Source organism: Coregonus lavaretus (assembly GCF_964263955.1).
Source record: "Coregonus lavaretus genome assembly, chromosome: 13".
NCBI lineage: Eukaryota > Metazoa > Chordata > Actinopteri > Salmoniformes > Salmonidae > Coregonus > Coregonus lavaretus.
In genome coordinates, this window is record NC_140000.1 from 9,618,570 (window position 1) to 9,633,353 (window position 14,784).

General features: G+C 42.9%; 2 protein-coding genes across 2 annotated transcripts; one reads left to right on the plus strand and one right to left on the minus strand.

The window, feature by feature from the left end:
• The first annotated feature begins 630 nt into the window (after nucleotides 1-630).
• On the plus strand, nucleotides 631-8,518 carry LOC311140788 (cation-dependent mannose-6-phosphate receptor-like). The gene is made up of 7 exons (XM_084176009.1): nucleotides 631-958; nucleotides 2,307-2,485; nucleotides 2,833-2,999; nucleotides 3,182-3,291; nucleotides 3,499-3,629; nucleotides 4,050-4,176; nucleotides 6,242-8,518. Exons 1-7 carry the CDS (start codon nucleotides 953-955, stop codon nucleotides 6,362-6,364), a joined length of 843 nt encoding a protein of 280 aa, XP_084032135.1. The 5' UTR covers nucleotides 631-952; the 3' UTR covers nucleotides 6,365-8,518.
• Nucleotides 8,519-8,815: 297 nt separating this feature from the next.
• LOC311140787 (uncharacterized protein) lies at nucleotides 8,816-13,693 on the minus strand. Its single transcript, XM_084176008.1, has 2 exons — nucleotides 13,575-13,693; nucleotides 8,816-13,136 (listed from the first exon to the last, which is right to left on the minus strand). The coding sequence occupies exon 2, from the start codon at nucleotides 12,834-12,836 to the stop codon at nucleotides 11,070-11,072; it is 1,767 nt and encodes a 588-aa protein (XP_084032134.1). The 5' UTR covers nucleotides 12,837-13,136; nucleotides 13,575-13,693; the 3' UTR covers nucleotides 8,816-11,069.
• Nucleotides 13,694-14,784: the final 1,091 nt, after the last annotated feature.

A 14,784-nucleotide genomic window follows, 5' to 3' on the forward strand; every position in this document is an offset into this window, starting at 1 on the left:
TGGCAGCTGCAGAGAGGTAATTGGGTGTCTCCCGAGTGGTGCAGTGGTCTAAGGCACTGCATCGCAGTGCTAGCTGTGCCACTAGAGATCCTGGTTCGAATCCAGGCTCGTAGCCGGCCGCGACCGGGAGACCCATGGGGCGGCACACAATTGGTCCAGGGTAGGGGAGGGAAAGGCCGGCAGGGATGTAGCTCAGTTGATAGAGCATGGCGTTTGCAACGCCAGGGTTGTGAGTTCGATTCCCACAGGGGGAAATATATATATAATGTATGCACTAACTGTAAGTCGCTCTGGATAAGAGCGTCTGCTAAATGACTAAAATGTAAATGTGCAAGATTTGACTTCAGAAGAGTTACAGGGTGTGTTAAGTGGTGGTGTCCCATCCTTTCAGGCTGTTGGCCTGAAGTAGGACTAAATAGATTTAAATAGTGGAGTATGGTTATATTTATTATCATTTAATTTTTTAGTGAGTGTAGTGTTATTTTAAGCAACGTATAAGGGAGTTATACTCTAGTCTAGTAGGTGGCGGTAATGCAACATTTATTGGATGCCAACCACCGTTAAACCTCATCGAAGGAGAGGAACAGGGTTGTGAAGAATCAACTAGTTCCGCTTGTTACAACTAGTCACATGCGTTTCCTTGTTTAGTGCCACTTCCGCATCTGACATAAAGTAACTCTAGACGCTGTATAATGATTTTATAGCATAAATCGTTTCTATTAAAGTGCATTTTAAAGCGGACTGTTAACGAACATGGGTTTGTGATTGTGCGTGATCGAATTTGATTACCAGGTGTTAGTCTGTTGCATTTGCAAGACAAAACACGACACAGTGTCCCATTTAGCTAGCTTAGCTTGCTTTTGCTAGCTACTTGATCAGCTAGACTGTAGCCACTTCAACCTACACTATTCATTGGCTACACTAACGGAATAGCTGGTTACATCTTTTCAGAATGAAGGTATGTCTAAAAGTTGTTACTGTTCCAGTATCAGCCGAGGCGAGGGGTGTATTCGGGATGCGTAACGTTCTAAAACGTTTCAAAAGTTGCATGACAGATGCTTTGTTAATTACCGCTATCATCCATTTTGCTATGATTTACGGCATCTACCACGGTGTTTATGTCAAACTCGTTTCTGTAATTTATGTTCGACAGTTTTGCCTTGAGCGCTCACGGAACGTTGCAGCAACCATCCTGAATGCAGCTTAGGTCAGGGGTGTGCAAGTCAAGATGGTGGGATAGTTTCATTTCCTCCTGCAAACAGAAATGTTATGCCGCGTTCATAACAACTGTGAACTCGGAAATCTCGGACGTCGAGTGTTAAAGACAACTGGGAACTCAGGGGAAAAAAGAGCCACGATGTTTTATTTATTTTTTAAACTGACCTCCAACTCGTAATTCCTATTTGGGAACTATAACCAGGGCCTCTTTCTAGAGCTCCGAGCTGAAGATCACTGACGTTATGATTTGATCTACTATTTTTCCGAGTTCCCAATTGTCTGGAACGCACCATTATTGTAAGCAGCTTTGCTGCGTCATTTTAGTTTTGTCTTGGCAGGCCTACTTGCTCATGAGATGTATCATGTCTTAGGAATCACAGAAATAGTGACACAGAGTGTACAAAACATTAGGAACACCTTCCTAAAATTGAGTTTTGCCCTCAGAACTGCCTAAATTCGTTGGGACTCTACAAGATGTCGAAAGTGTTCGACAGGGATGCTGGCCCATGTTGACTCTCAATGCTTCCCACAGTTGTGTCAAGTTGGCTGGATGTCCTTTGGGTGATAAACCATTCTTTATACACACAGGAAACTGTTGAGTGTGAAAAACCCAGCAGCGTTGCTGTTGTTGACACAACAACCGATGCGCTTGGGCACCTACTACCATACCCCCTTCAAAGGCACTTAAATATTTTGTCTTAGCCATTCAGTCTCTGAATGGCACACACATACAATCCATGTGCTTAAAAATCCTTCTTTAACCTGTCTTATCCTCTTCATCTATATTGATTGAAGTGGATTTATCAGGTGACATCAATAAGGGATCATAGCTTTCACCTGGTCAGTCTCATGGAAAGAGCAAGTGTTCCTAATGTTTTGTACCATCATTGTAAATATCACAAGGAAGGTGTTTTTTCTCAGTAGTCCTACTACAACATTAAAAGTGCAGCACTCATTTACTGCTTTTATCAGTGTCATTGTTTCAAAATTAATTGGTTAGGCAATGAATCAGTCCTGCAGTGAAACAGACCAAATAAGCCTTACTAAGTATAGTATTTTAATCGTGTGCGATTATATATTTCCCCCAGGTGTCCATGCCCCCCCCACACACAGCGACGTCTGTGCGGCTGTTAGTTCTGGCTGTTCAGCTGGTCCTGTTGGTGTGTGGAGGCCAGGCCAGTGACAACACCAAGAGGTGTAAACTGTTCTCTGAGTCCCTGGCAGAACGGAAGGTCCTCAGTCTTCTAGAACCACTCACTAACAAGAAGTAAGGAATTACCGAAATAGAAGAAAACATAGAAATATCTGTGGTATGTCCCATTGCTTTAACAGGTGAGGGGTATCAAAGCAAGTGTTTATCAGCAAAAAAGTAAGACTCCACGCACACTGACGTCAGTTGCTTGGGGAGATGAAATTATACTTTGTCAGCTGTCACGGAAATTAGCTTTGCATGAAGGTGTAAAAAGGGTATTGATCAGCAGTCAGGAGGCCACGTTAAGCTTGGAAACTCCCTTAGTTTTCCAGAGTGTGTTCATTTTAGTCTACTTCACATGTAACACTTATACAAGGTAACGTTAGCTCACTGTTTTTTGTTCACGGTTCCCTTGGTTACAGTTTCTCGGTGGAGACGAAAAGCGGCAAGGAGAGCTACACGTACCAGTTCCAGGTGTGTGGGGATGCGGGGAAAACGGTAGGAGCGGGACTCGTTCAGATCGACCAGACCGGGAAAGAAAGTGAGAAAGTGCTTGGCCTGTACAATGCAACACAGGCTATCGGAGGAAGTAAGAATGTCCGTGTTCTTTATCTTTTCCTTTGAAAAAGTCATGTGACAGTCGTATCAGTATGTTACGGTATGTTCTAGTATCTCTGTAAGTCTGCTGTAGCATGACCAGATATAGTGATGCCCTTTCTCTCTTCCCTTCATCGCTCTCGCTCGCTCTCTGCTACCCATCACCCCCTACAGGTGACTGGGTGATGCTGATCTACAGCAACGGCACCAGGTATGACGGCCACTGTTCCAAGGAGATGAGGAAAGCCATCGTCATGATCTCCTGCAACAGAGGAGTGGAAATGGTGAGAGAGGGAAGGGAGGGTTTGGGCCGTATTCTTCAATGTCTATAGATCATTGTGGTGTGATGATTTGACATGCCTATCTCGCTTTCTCCCTGTCACGAACTGATGCACACCTCTCTACATCCCCTCCTTTCATCCTCCCTCTTCCTCAAACCTCTGTCTTCCTCTCTTTCTTTCTCTCACTCTCCCCATTTACCTCTATCTTAGGGGAAGCTGGAAGTGGTGTTGGAGGAGAGGGAGAGAGAGAGGGACTGTTTCTATCTGTTTGAACTGGACTCCAGTGCTGTCTGTCCCGCTCTGCCATCCCAGCTCAGTGCAGGCTCCATAATACTCATAATGTTAGTACTAAGATTATGCACCCTTCCTGATTACACACACTCATTTGACTACAAAAATACTCACACACTTATCCCCAACCCGCTGGCTTGCACACAGGGCAGCAACAAAGGCTCTCCATTTCTGGCTCTCCAACACAAATACTCAATACCCTATGAAATGGACTTGTCATTCGCTCACAACAAACAAAGCTACAAGACCAAGCAAAACTGAACGGAGAAATGAATGGTCATATTTACATATTTATTGGTATTCATTATGATAATGGTCTCTTATTTCCTCAACGCTTAACACAGCAGAACACCAGAATAATTATCACTGTGAATCATTGTGATGTTTGTTCATGTGTCAATTAATGGGATGGGTTTCCAACAGGAGATTTGACCCAGTAATATTTGTTCATTCATTCCTCTCTACCCCAGTGGGTTCGTCCTCTTGTCACTGTACCTCATTTGTGGATTCCTCTACCAGCGGTTGATTGTCGGGGCCAAAGGGTTGCAGCAGTTCCCCAATTATGTCTTCTGGACGCAGGTTGGCAACCTGGCAGCGGTGAGTGTTTGTAGAGGTCACAACACTGTCTCACGTCAGACGGCGTCACTCCTACGTGAAGCTCGTCCCTCAAAAGATCTGTCTTGTGGGACGTGGACCTCATCTAAAAAAAATCTAGATTTTCCTAATCTGCCTAACACTAGTTCCTAATTCTGAAAATCACTCCTCTCTTGGTAGCTATGACACACTGGCTACTACGGCAAATCATGCTCGATCAGCTGAGCAAACTTGCTCCAGCTAGCAGCCTAGTGCAAGCTTGTTTGAATGGCCATACAGTAGCTAGTTTGCCAGCTTGTTGATGAAGTACGGCAGCAAAGTTATGGGACTGTTCTTAGAAATTAGCATGTATCTGACTCGGACAGATGGCATTGTGCCTCGCTACTTTCTAACATTTGGCCAACGCGATAATGTCGCAGAGAGCAGTCATCTGTGCTGTAGAACTCGGCGCGCTAATCACGGCATAACAGATATCATGAAAACTAATTTGTGCGTTAGCTGGAACTTCACTACACTAGCTAGTGTTGATAAAACAAGTTTACTGGAGAACGGAGACCAAGTAGAGACTTTTGGACAAGGTGGATAATTGTATAATATAAGGCAGTTTATTCAGAGGTAAAGATATCTGGAATCGCGTGCACGGACCCGTTCGTCAATCTCGTAGGGAGATATCTGAGAGAGCCCCTAAACATTGTGTGCTGACATTTTATACAATAAAATGAAGTAGGTTGATTCTAGTAGTTCTGATCTTCTGATTGGTCCTGATGAGTTGGGCGAGGTCCCCTCCAGGTTAGTATCACTGTTGCATTGGCTCTGAGTCGGGTTCTCTGTCTTCAGATGTTCAGCCTAAGAGAAGAGGATTTGTGTGTGTGTGTGTGTGTGTGTATGTGTGTATGTGTGTATGTGTAATATAATAATATAATATGCCATTTAGCGTATGTGTGTGTGTGTGTGTGTGTGTGTGTGTGTGTGTGTGTGTGTGTGAGGGGGGGTGTGTGTGTGTGTGTCCTCAGAGCAAGAACTCGTGAGTTGGAAGAACTGAGAGACCTATGGCGTGGGTGTTGTTCATAGCCACCTGCTGATAAGGCTGACAAGATAGAAGTCTTTTGTGCATTGTATTAAATACAAAGGCCCAACGCAAAATGGGTCATGCACAAGATTTTAGTCAGACCAAGCTATAACATTATATATTTACTACGACACTAGCTAGAGGGAGTATTCAGCATTGAGTGGGTGAACTGGCGTTGTTAGCATCCCTGCCTTTCGTTTCATATGGATTGATTTGAGACTGGTTCAGCCAGAAAGCAGACACGAGCTAGCTAGCAAATGTTTGTGCACATTTCGAATGTAAATACTGATTATACCACCAGAAAATACTGTAGCTAGAGAATTAGGTAGTGAAGACTTGCTCATGAAAAAAACACCAATATTAGCTACAGGTTTATTGTTTTTGGTATGTTTAACTCTGACTCTTTTGAGGATGAAAGGGGGTTTAGTGGACAATGTCACCTTGGTAACATTTTCGAACTTCTTTCTAGCTATGCGATGAGTGTTTGCGAGTTGTCAGATAGATCGGTGCAGATGGCTGTTGCGCTATCTGACGTGAGACAATGGACGTCATATATCTCTGGGCCAATCCCAAACCAAACCCTATCCCCTACGAGTGTTTAGGTCAGAAGAGGGTATATGGGTTGATTTTGGGATTCAGTGTCTGTGTTGGAGGGTATATGGGTTGATTTGGTATTCAGTGTCTATTGAATGAGGGTATATGGGTTGATTTGGGATTCAGGGTCTATGTTGAAGGAGGGTATATGGGTTGATTTGGGATTCAGGGTCTATGTTGAAGGAGGGTATATGGGTTGATTTGGGATTCAGGGTCTATGTTGAAGGAGGGTATATGGGTTGATTTTTGGATTCTATGTCGGAGGAGGGTATATGGGTTGATTTGGGATTCAGTGTGTATGTTGAAGGCCACATTTATGCATTACTTTAGGGCACTTAGCTCTTCTGTGAGGGCTGGGATTGGCTAGACAGTCATAACTCTCTTCTCACTCTCTCTCACCCTCAGGATGGATGTAATTTCGTGTGTAGGACACAGGGCCCCGAAGAGGAACCTCCCACATACAGGGGCGTGTCCACAGAGCCAGAGGAGGAGCCAGAAGAGAGGGATGACCACTTGCTTCCCATGTGATCTGATGACGTCAGTAGTGGGAGGGATCTATCCCGTGTGACGCTTTGGATAGATATTGCCCTTACGCACAGATCTAGGATCATCACTTACTCTCTCCAAATCCGGAGAAACATAAAACTGACCTCAGTTCAGTGTCTAGGCGCAACTTCATCCTAGTTCGTTTTGACAGTTTCAGGGACGAGTTTAGAGGTGGGCACACCAGTTTATGGAAGGTTGGAAGATCTGTCTGTGACATCTGACTCCCAAACACTTAGTTCATTATATTAGATGATAAGTCACCTCCCCTGGTTTGCATGGCCCAGGCGTCATTATTTGGAGGTGGCAACAAAAACCTCGATACACTTTTTTTCCTTTCATGAACTGGAGTGGCCACCTCTGGATGGAGAGTGATGTCTCAAAAACTCTGTTACATTTGGCACAATACAAGGGTCGTTACTAGTTAACGCAGCCACAAAGTCATGAACCCTGCCTATTTCTAAAATGTATGTTCTTAAAATCTGATTTTAAACCTAACTAACCTTAATCACACTGATAACCTGATGCCTAACCCTGACCTTAAATTTAGACCAAAAGCACATTTTTGTTTTCATTAATCTTTATGAAAGAGCCAATTTTGACTTTGGGGCTGTGTTATCTAGTGGAAACCGAAAGGCCTTTCTACATGACTGACATATGTTAGTGTGGACACAATGCATCCATAGGAACCGTTTCTAACACGACTCCCATCCAGTTTGTTTCAGTAGCTGATGGCTGTACTGACTCGTAGGTCACACTTTATATGAAGGTCTGCTTGCTTATACATTGCTTAGAATCCTTTTTACATGGTAATATCACAGTAAGTGAATACATGCAGGCTTGTTATTCACGGTTTATATGCTTACAGGTCATCGTAATAAATGGTTTATACATTTAAAACAGTAACATATATTTACTATTGTTAAGAAATAAATAAACACAAAATATCACTTAGCCTAAAATTTACGAATGGGTAAAAATATTTAATAACGACCTTCAAATGAAATTGGACCACAATACACTACAGTACAGACACACACATTTACTCCGTGTTGCTATTTTAGAGTAGGATGCTGACTGGGCCTTGACCAAAATGTACTTTTGACCCTTTACACCTTTTCCTTAGCTTTTGAAGAGTAGGGTTGGGACCAATTACATTTTAATTCAGTTCCCATCAGTTCACTTCCTAAGTTGACAAAATTGAAATGGCATTGACCCCAACCATTCCTACTGTTATGTTGCGTTCATAACAGAGTGGGAATGTGATAATTACCAGTTGTGAAGTCGTAAATACCAGTTGGATGCATTCACGTTCTTTAAACTCTTTGAGAAACGCAGATTGGCTAATGGCCAACAAGCGGCATCAACTGTAAATTAAAAGTACAGCTTTCACGCTTGTGAACAAATTAGTGTTCAAAAACCATATTAATAGATTGCTTTTTATAAATAATGTTTTGTTGCATTTAACAGCCAAAAATGCTGTTATCAAGGTAATTTCCTTAGTAGGTGACGTCAGAGGTCACCATGTGGGAGAAGTCTGAGCTCAGAGATGATAGACAAGTTTCCCACTAGTAATTACCAGCTGGAGGGGTGTTCAAGTGGATTTTTTCCATCGTATGTGGTAAATACCTCTTTCCCACTTGGTTATGATACTGAGGACATTTATTATGATTTTGTAATATAATGCTGTGATTGAACAGGACCTTCATAAGGCAACAGAAGGCACTTTGCGTTCAACAGTAAAATGGAGGAACAGAAGACATTTATATAATCATGAAAAATACACATTTATTATGTGCTATCTGTGACGTGGGTGAATATTTTTGTTTGTTTGATTTGTGGTGTTCTTAAAAATAAAAAAGACTTGGCCCATAGCACTCGCTTAGTTCAACCAGGTCCTGAAAGATAGCATTAGTTAGACCTGACCCAGGGCAACAGGCCCCAATGAGACATGGAGAAACGGATCAGAACTAAACCAAATCTGGTTTAGTTTCAATGGATTTGGTCAGTTCTGACTTTGGCTTTAGTTTGTGATGCTATTTGTTCTTACAGAAGAGAGGAAGAGTAAAATAATTTGTTTAGTTTGTTTTTTGCTTTTGCATAAAAATAAAAAAAATGAATAAAGTGTGTTTGATTACAGTTCTGAATCTGTCGTGTATGACAAGTTTGAGTGTGCTGGCGTGTTTGCAGGGGCAATTAACTCCCTAAGCAACACAATGTAAAACATTATAATAAATATATTTTTAAAACAACTGCTCTCTATGTACTGATAAAATATGATTTACAGTGCCTTCGGAAAGTATTCCGACCCCTTGACTTTTCCACATTTTGTTACGTTACAGCCTTATTCTAAAATGGGTTAAATAAAAAAATGTCGTCATCAATCTACACACAATACCCCATAATGACAAAGAAAAAACAGGTTTTTATACATTTTGGCTAATTTATTAAAAATAAAAACAGAAATACCTTATTTACATAATTATTCAAAATTGAGCTCAGGTGCAACCTGTTTCCATTGATCATCCTTGAGATGTTTCTACAACTTGATTGGATTCCACCTGTGGTAAATTCAATTGATTGGACATTATTTGGAAAGGCACACACCTGTCTATATAAGGTCCCACAGTTGACAGTGCAAAAACCAAGCCATGAGGTCGAAGGAATTGTCCGTAGATCTCCGAGACAGGATTGTGTCGAGGCACAGATCTGGGGAAGGGTTCCAAAACATTTCTGCAGCATTGAAGGTCCCCAAGAACATAGTGGCCTCCATCATTCTTAAATGGAAGAAGTTTGGAACCACCAAGACTCTTCCTAGAGCTGGTTGCCTGGCCAAACAGCAATCGGGGTAGAAGGGCCTTGGTCAGGGAGGTGACCAAGAACCCGATGGTCACTCTGACAGAGCTCCAGAGTTCCTCTGTGGAGATGGGAGAACCTCCCAGAAGGACAACCATCTCTGCAGCACTCCATCAATCAGGCCTTTATGGTAGTTGCCAGACGGAAGCCACTCCTCAGTAAAAGGCACATGACATCCCAAAAGGCACCTAAAGGACTCTCAGACCATGAGAAACAAGATTCTCTGTTCTGATGAAACCAAGATTTAACTCTTTGGCCTGAATTCGAAGCATCACATCTGGAGGAAACCTGGCACCATCCCTACGGTGAAGCATATTGGTGGCAGCATCATACTGTGGGGATGTTTTTCAGCTGAAGGGATTGGGAGACTAGTCAGGATCGAGGGAAAGTACAGAGAGATCCTTGATGAAAACCTGCTCCAGAGCACTCAGAACCTTCGACTGGGGTGAAGGTTCACCTTCCAACAGGACAATGACCCTAAGCAAACAGCCAAGACAATGCAGGAATGGCTTCGGGACAAGTCTGAATGTCCTTGACTGGCCCAGCTAGAGCCCGGACTTGAACCTGATCTAACATCTCTGGAGACCTGAAAATGTTTTGTTCCCTGAGCCACTTAGTTATCACTTTTGCCTTATGGCAAGGTGCTCCATCATGCTGGAAAAGGCATTGTTCGTCACCAAACTGTTCTTGGATGGTTGGGAGAAGTTGCTCTCTGAGAATGTGTTGGTACCATTCTTTATTCATGGCTGTGTTCTTAGGCGAAATGGTGAGTGAGCCCACTCCCTTGGCTGAGAAGCAACCCCACACATGAATGGTCTCAGGATGCTTTACTGTTGGCATGACACAGGACTGATGGTAGCGCTCACCTTATCTTCTCCGGACAAGCTTTTTTCTGGATGCCCCAAACAATCGGAAAGGGGATTCATCAGAGAAAATGACTTTATCCCAGTCCTCAGCAGTCCAATCCCTGTACCTTTTGCAGAATATCAGTCTGTCCCTGATGTTTTTCCTGGAGATAAGTGGCTTCCTCGCTGCCCTTCTTGACACCAGGCCATCCTCCAAAAGTCTTCGCCTCACTGTGCGTGCAGATGCACTCACACCTGCCTGCTGCCATTCCTGAGCAAGCTCTGCACTGGTGGTGCCCCAATCCCGCAGCTGAATCAACTTTAGGAGACGGTCCTGGCGCTTGCTGGACTTTCTTGGGCGCCCTGAAGCCTTCTTCACAACAATTTAACCTCTCTCCTTGAAGTTCTAAATGGTTGATTTAGGTGCAATCTTACTAGCAGCAATATCCTTGCCTGTGAAGCCATTTTTGTGCAAAGCAATGATGGCGGCACGTGTTTCCTTGCAGGTAACCATGGTTAACAAATGAAGAACAATGACTTCAAGCACCACCCTCCTTTTAAAGCTTCCAGTCTGTTATTCTAACTCAATCAGCATGATAGAGTGATCTCCAGCCTTGTCCTCGTCAACACTCTCACCTGTGTTAACAAAATCATCACTGACATGATGTCAGCTGGTCCTTTTGTGGCAGGGCTGAAATGCAGTGGAATTTTTTGGGGGTATTAAGTTCATTTTCATGGCAAAGAGGGACTTTGCAATTAATTGCAATTCATCTGATCACTCTTCATAACATTCTGGAGTATATGCAAATTGCCATCATAAAAACTGAAGCAGCAGACTGTGAAAATTAATATTTGTGTCATTCTCAACTTTTGACCACGACTGTAGATACTTTAAAAAAAGAACTAAATTATTAAGATTTTTTCTTTCCAGTATAATAAGTCATAGACTAGACATAATCATACAACCTAATTAATAATAAAAATCACAGTTATGGAGGTTGAGTTTCCCTCTGGAAGATGAGGTTGAGGAGGGCTAAGTAGCAAGCCAACACCTCCACCTGGAGTAGGGCCCTCAGCTTGTCTATCTCAGCCTGGACAGAGGCCTCTATCTGCAGGTAACTCCAGTGGAAGTCCCTGGGAGGTTTCCCTCCCTGGTGGTAGTGTCTCACAATCATCACTGCTCTCTTAATCTGAGAACACTTTTCCTCCTCCCCCTCCCTATTCAGAATGTACATGTAGGTCTGGACCTGGTAGCTGTACTCATGTGTTTTGTTTATTTCCGCATGGTTACTGTTGGGGATTTTAGTGAACAGTTTCCCAACCATGTCGCCGGTAGTGCTTTTGCATTCAATCACAAGCCGCTCACATTTCCTCTTGTCAGTGGCCTTTCCGTTTTTTCCAGAATTGTCAGTCTGGATTTGGGCCAGGAAGTCCAACTTTCCACTGATGAATCCATACTCCACCTTGTTGCCTTCGGTGTATGATGCTGTCCTGGTTCCACCTGACCCGCCCTCTCCCAGCTCATGAAAGAACTTGAGCATTTCCAACTCGTCTGCTTTATTCTGGAAGAACATACCGAAACGCTGAGGCCTGTGTGACACTCCGTTCCTCCAGAACCCTGACTCGTCACAATACTCTTTGCTCTCAATGTCTTTCACATTCACTCTGGTTCCTTGAGTCACTATCGAAGACACCTCCCCCACCTCCAGCCTAGCCCAACTCCTGGTGGCAGCAGTGGTGTACATAGCCGGTGTTGAGACCGCTGTATCACCCATGTACCTATTCCTCAGCCTGAACTCTCGGCCTGTGTTGGTCTTGTTCCCCCTCCAGTGTTTCCTACGCTTTTCTTCATCATCCTCCTGGTCAAAGAAGAGGAGTTTTGTGATTTGAAGGACCTGGCCGTCCCTTTTCATGGCCAGAAAGTGTTTAACCTCCTGGCAGCCCAGTCGAGGAACGGCTTTGAACCGGATGTTAAAGTGTTCCAGGTCTGGGATGATGTTCTGGGCATCCTGGATACTGCTCTCCATGTTAGCCAGCTTAATCACCTGTGGGGTTAGGACACCTTCAGGGAGCCTGACGCTCAGTGATTTCATCAGCTGGAGGTAGTCCTGCTGGGTTAGATGTGAGTCTTCTCCTGGTCTTCCACCAACCACAGCCCTATCTCCTCCTTCAACATCTCCTCTTTGTCCTACCTCATTCTCACCTCCTCCTCCCAATCCAGCTCCCCCTCCACCTCTTACACCCAAACCTCCATTACCTCTCCCACCCACCCCTCTGTTCACTCTTCCTCTCTTCTCTATCTTCAGTTCTACTGGTTCTACATCTCCCTGGCCTAGACCGTCTCTATTTGCAGTCACCCCCCTTCCTCTCCCTGGACCTCCGTCCCTTACTTTAGGTTCTTCTCCTCCATTTCCTATCCCTTCTACCTTTCCATTCTCTCTAACATTTCCTTTTCTATTTGTTCCTTTGACATTCGTGACACTTATAACTGATTTGATTACTTGCTCTGTACTTCCGCCTGCAACTTCCCCCTCTCTATATCTACTCCATGCTGCTCCTACTCTGCCTCCCCCCTTTCCGACATCGGTCTTTGCACCCTTTCCTCCAATATTTTCCTGACCTAGAGCATAGTTTTCTGCCCTATTCCCCCTCGCTTCTCTTCTCTTTCCCTTACCTGGAGGTCTTAATTCCTCACCTCCTTCGCCACTACCTCCTTTTCCCCTTGTCTGACGCTCCTTCACTACTCTGTTCCCCATTCTTCCTCCTCTGCCAAAGCTACGATCTCATGTTGAAGCCTGTCATGTTGGCCAGAGTTGCGGTCAGAGACTCTAGCCTCTATAGTGGATGGAAAAGGAAAATGAAATGAAAGCCCGGTTTGGTGCTTTGTTAAAGTGACTCACAATCAGGCAAACTTCAAAGTAGAGAAGACTGGGATCTGCCAGCCTGCTATTTCACAATATCCTCTCTCACTCTTGTCAGTTTGTTTTCTCCATGACAGTGGTGTAATCATTGGCATATGCCCAAAAGAGGCAACTCCCAATGTAGGGGGTGAGGACCTATTGATACAATAAATAAATTACATTACATTTTAGTCATTTAGCAGATGCTCTTATCCAGAGCGACTTAATTACATCAAATTTCATCCTTTCTAATAGAAATACCTCTAATATTAACAACAATCAGTACAAATAAAATAAACACAAAACATGCATCAATCTTTTTCCAGAGCAGTTAAAGATATTGAACGGGCCCCGAAGCAGTTACAAATTCGTAACATATCATACAAATTGGAATTTGTAACCTATCATACGAATTGCAGGAAAAAATATTTTTGCAAGAACTCAAATATCATACGAAATGGATGACGTTCTACACAATTGTGCACGACCCGTTTTGGCTCGTGAGCTCTGCTTTCAAAACTACTGGCTGAAATTATACAAAACCTTTATAACTTATCTGTGATTCTACAACCAATAATTCATAGATAGGCTTACTGTCATTTTTCAAGCGGCTTCATTCAAGTCTTCCAGGCCTTTTATTTGGACCCTTGTTGAGAACAGTAGACATTCTGAAATGTACTACTGTTGATAGGTCGAGTCATCTTATATACTGTACAATTAAGTCTTTGTCAATGGCAGAGTCTGTCTTTGCTTGAGTCTCCACCTTAGTTTCCACTGCTGTGTGCCATACTGAACTGGATTGTCCTGTTTGGTGTGAGAGCACGTCACATGCTCTCTCTCTCTCTCTGTCATGTCAGTCTTGATTTTGGAGTTGTCTACAGGTGGGCATTAACTTTATAGCATGTGAGTCCTCTCACTCTCTGTCTCTCTAAATTATAAAGATGACAAGTTTTTCCATTTTATTTTGTATAAAATAGCAAAGTAGACATTCTTCTAAATCACTGAAATAGGTAGGCAAAACAATACACTTTACTGACACACAATTATTTAAAAAATAGTGAGTTTCATTGGCTCTCCATAAAATGTACAATGAGCTCAAAGTATTGGGATAGTGAACATGTTGTTGTTATGGCTCTTTACTCCAGAACTTTGGATTTGAAATGATACAATGACTGTGAGGTTAAAGTGCAGACTCTCAGCTTTAATTTGAGGGTATTTGCATCCATATCGGGTGAACCATTCAGAAATTACAGCACTTTTTGGACATAGTCCCCCCATTTTTAGGAGACCAAAAGTATTGGAACAAATTCGCTTATTTGTATATTAAAGTAGTCAAAAGTTTAGTATTTGGTCCAATATTCCTAGCACGAAATGATTACATCAAGCTTGTGACTCTACAAATTTGTTGGATGCATTTGCTGTTTGTTTTGGTTGTGTTTCTGATTATTTTGTGCCCAATAGAAATTAATGGTAAATAATGTATTGTGTCATTTTGGACTCACTTTTATATTAATGTGGATGCTACCATGATTACGGATAGCCCCGTAATTGGAATGGTGTGAGAGGTTAGCATGTCTTGGGGGTATGATATTTGTGCGTCTGGACTATCTGTAATCATGGTAGCATCCACATGAATGTAGAAGTGTTTAGAAAACAACATATTATCTCCTTATTTACAATAAAAGTTACTCCAAATTGACACCACATTATTTACCATTAATTTCTATTGGGCACATAATAATCTGAAACACAACCAGACAAACAGCAAATGCATCCAACAAGTTTGGAGAGTTACAAGCTTGAA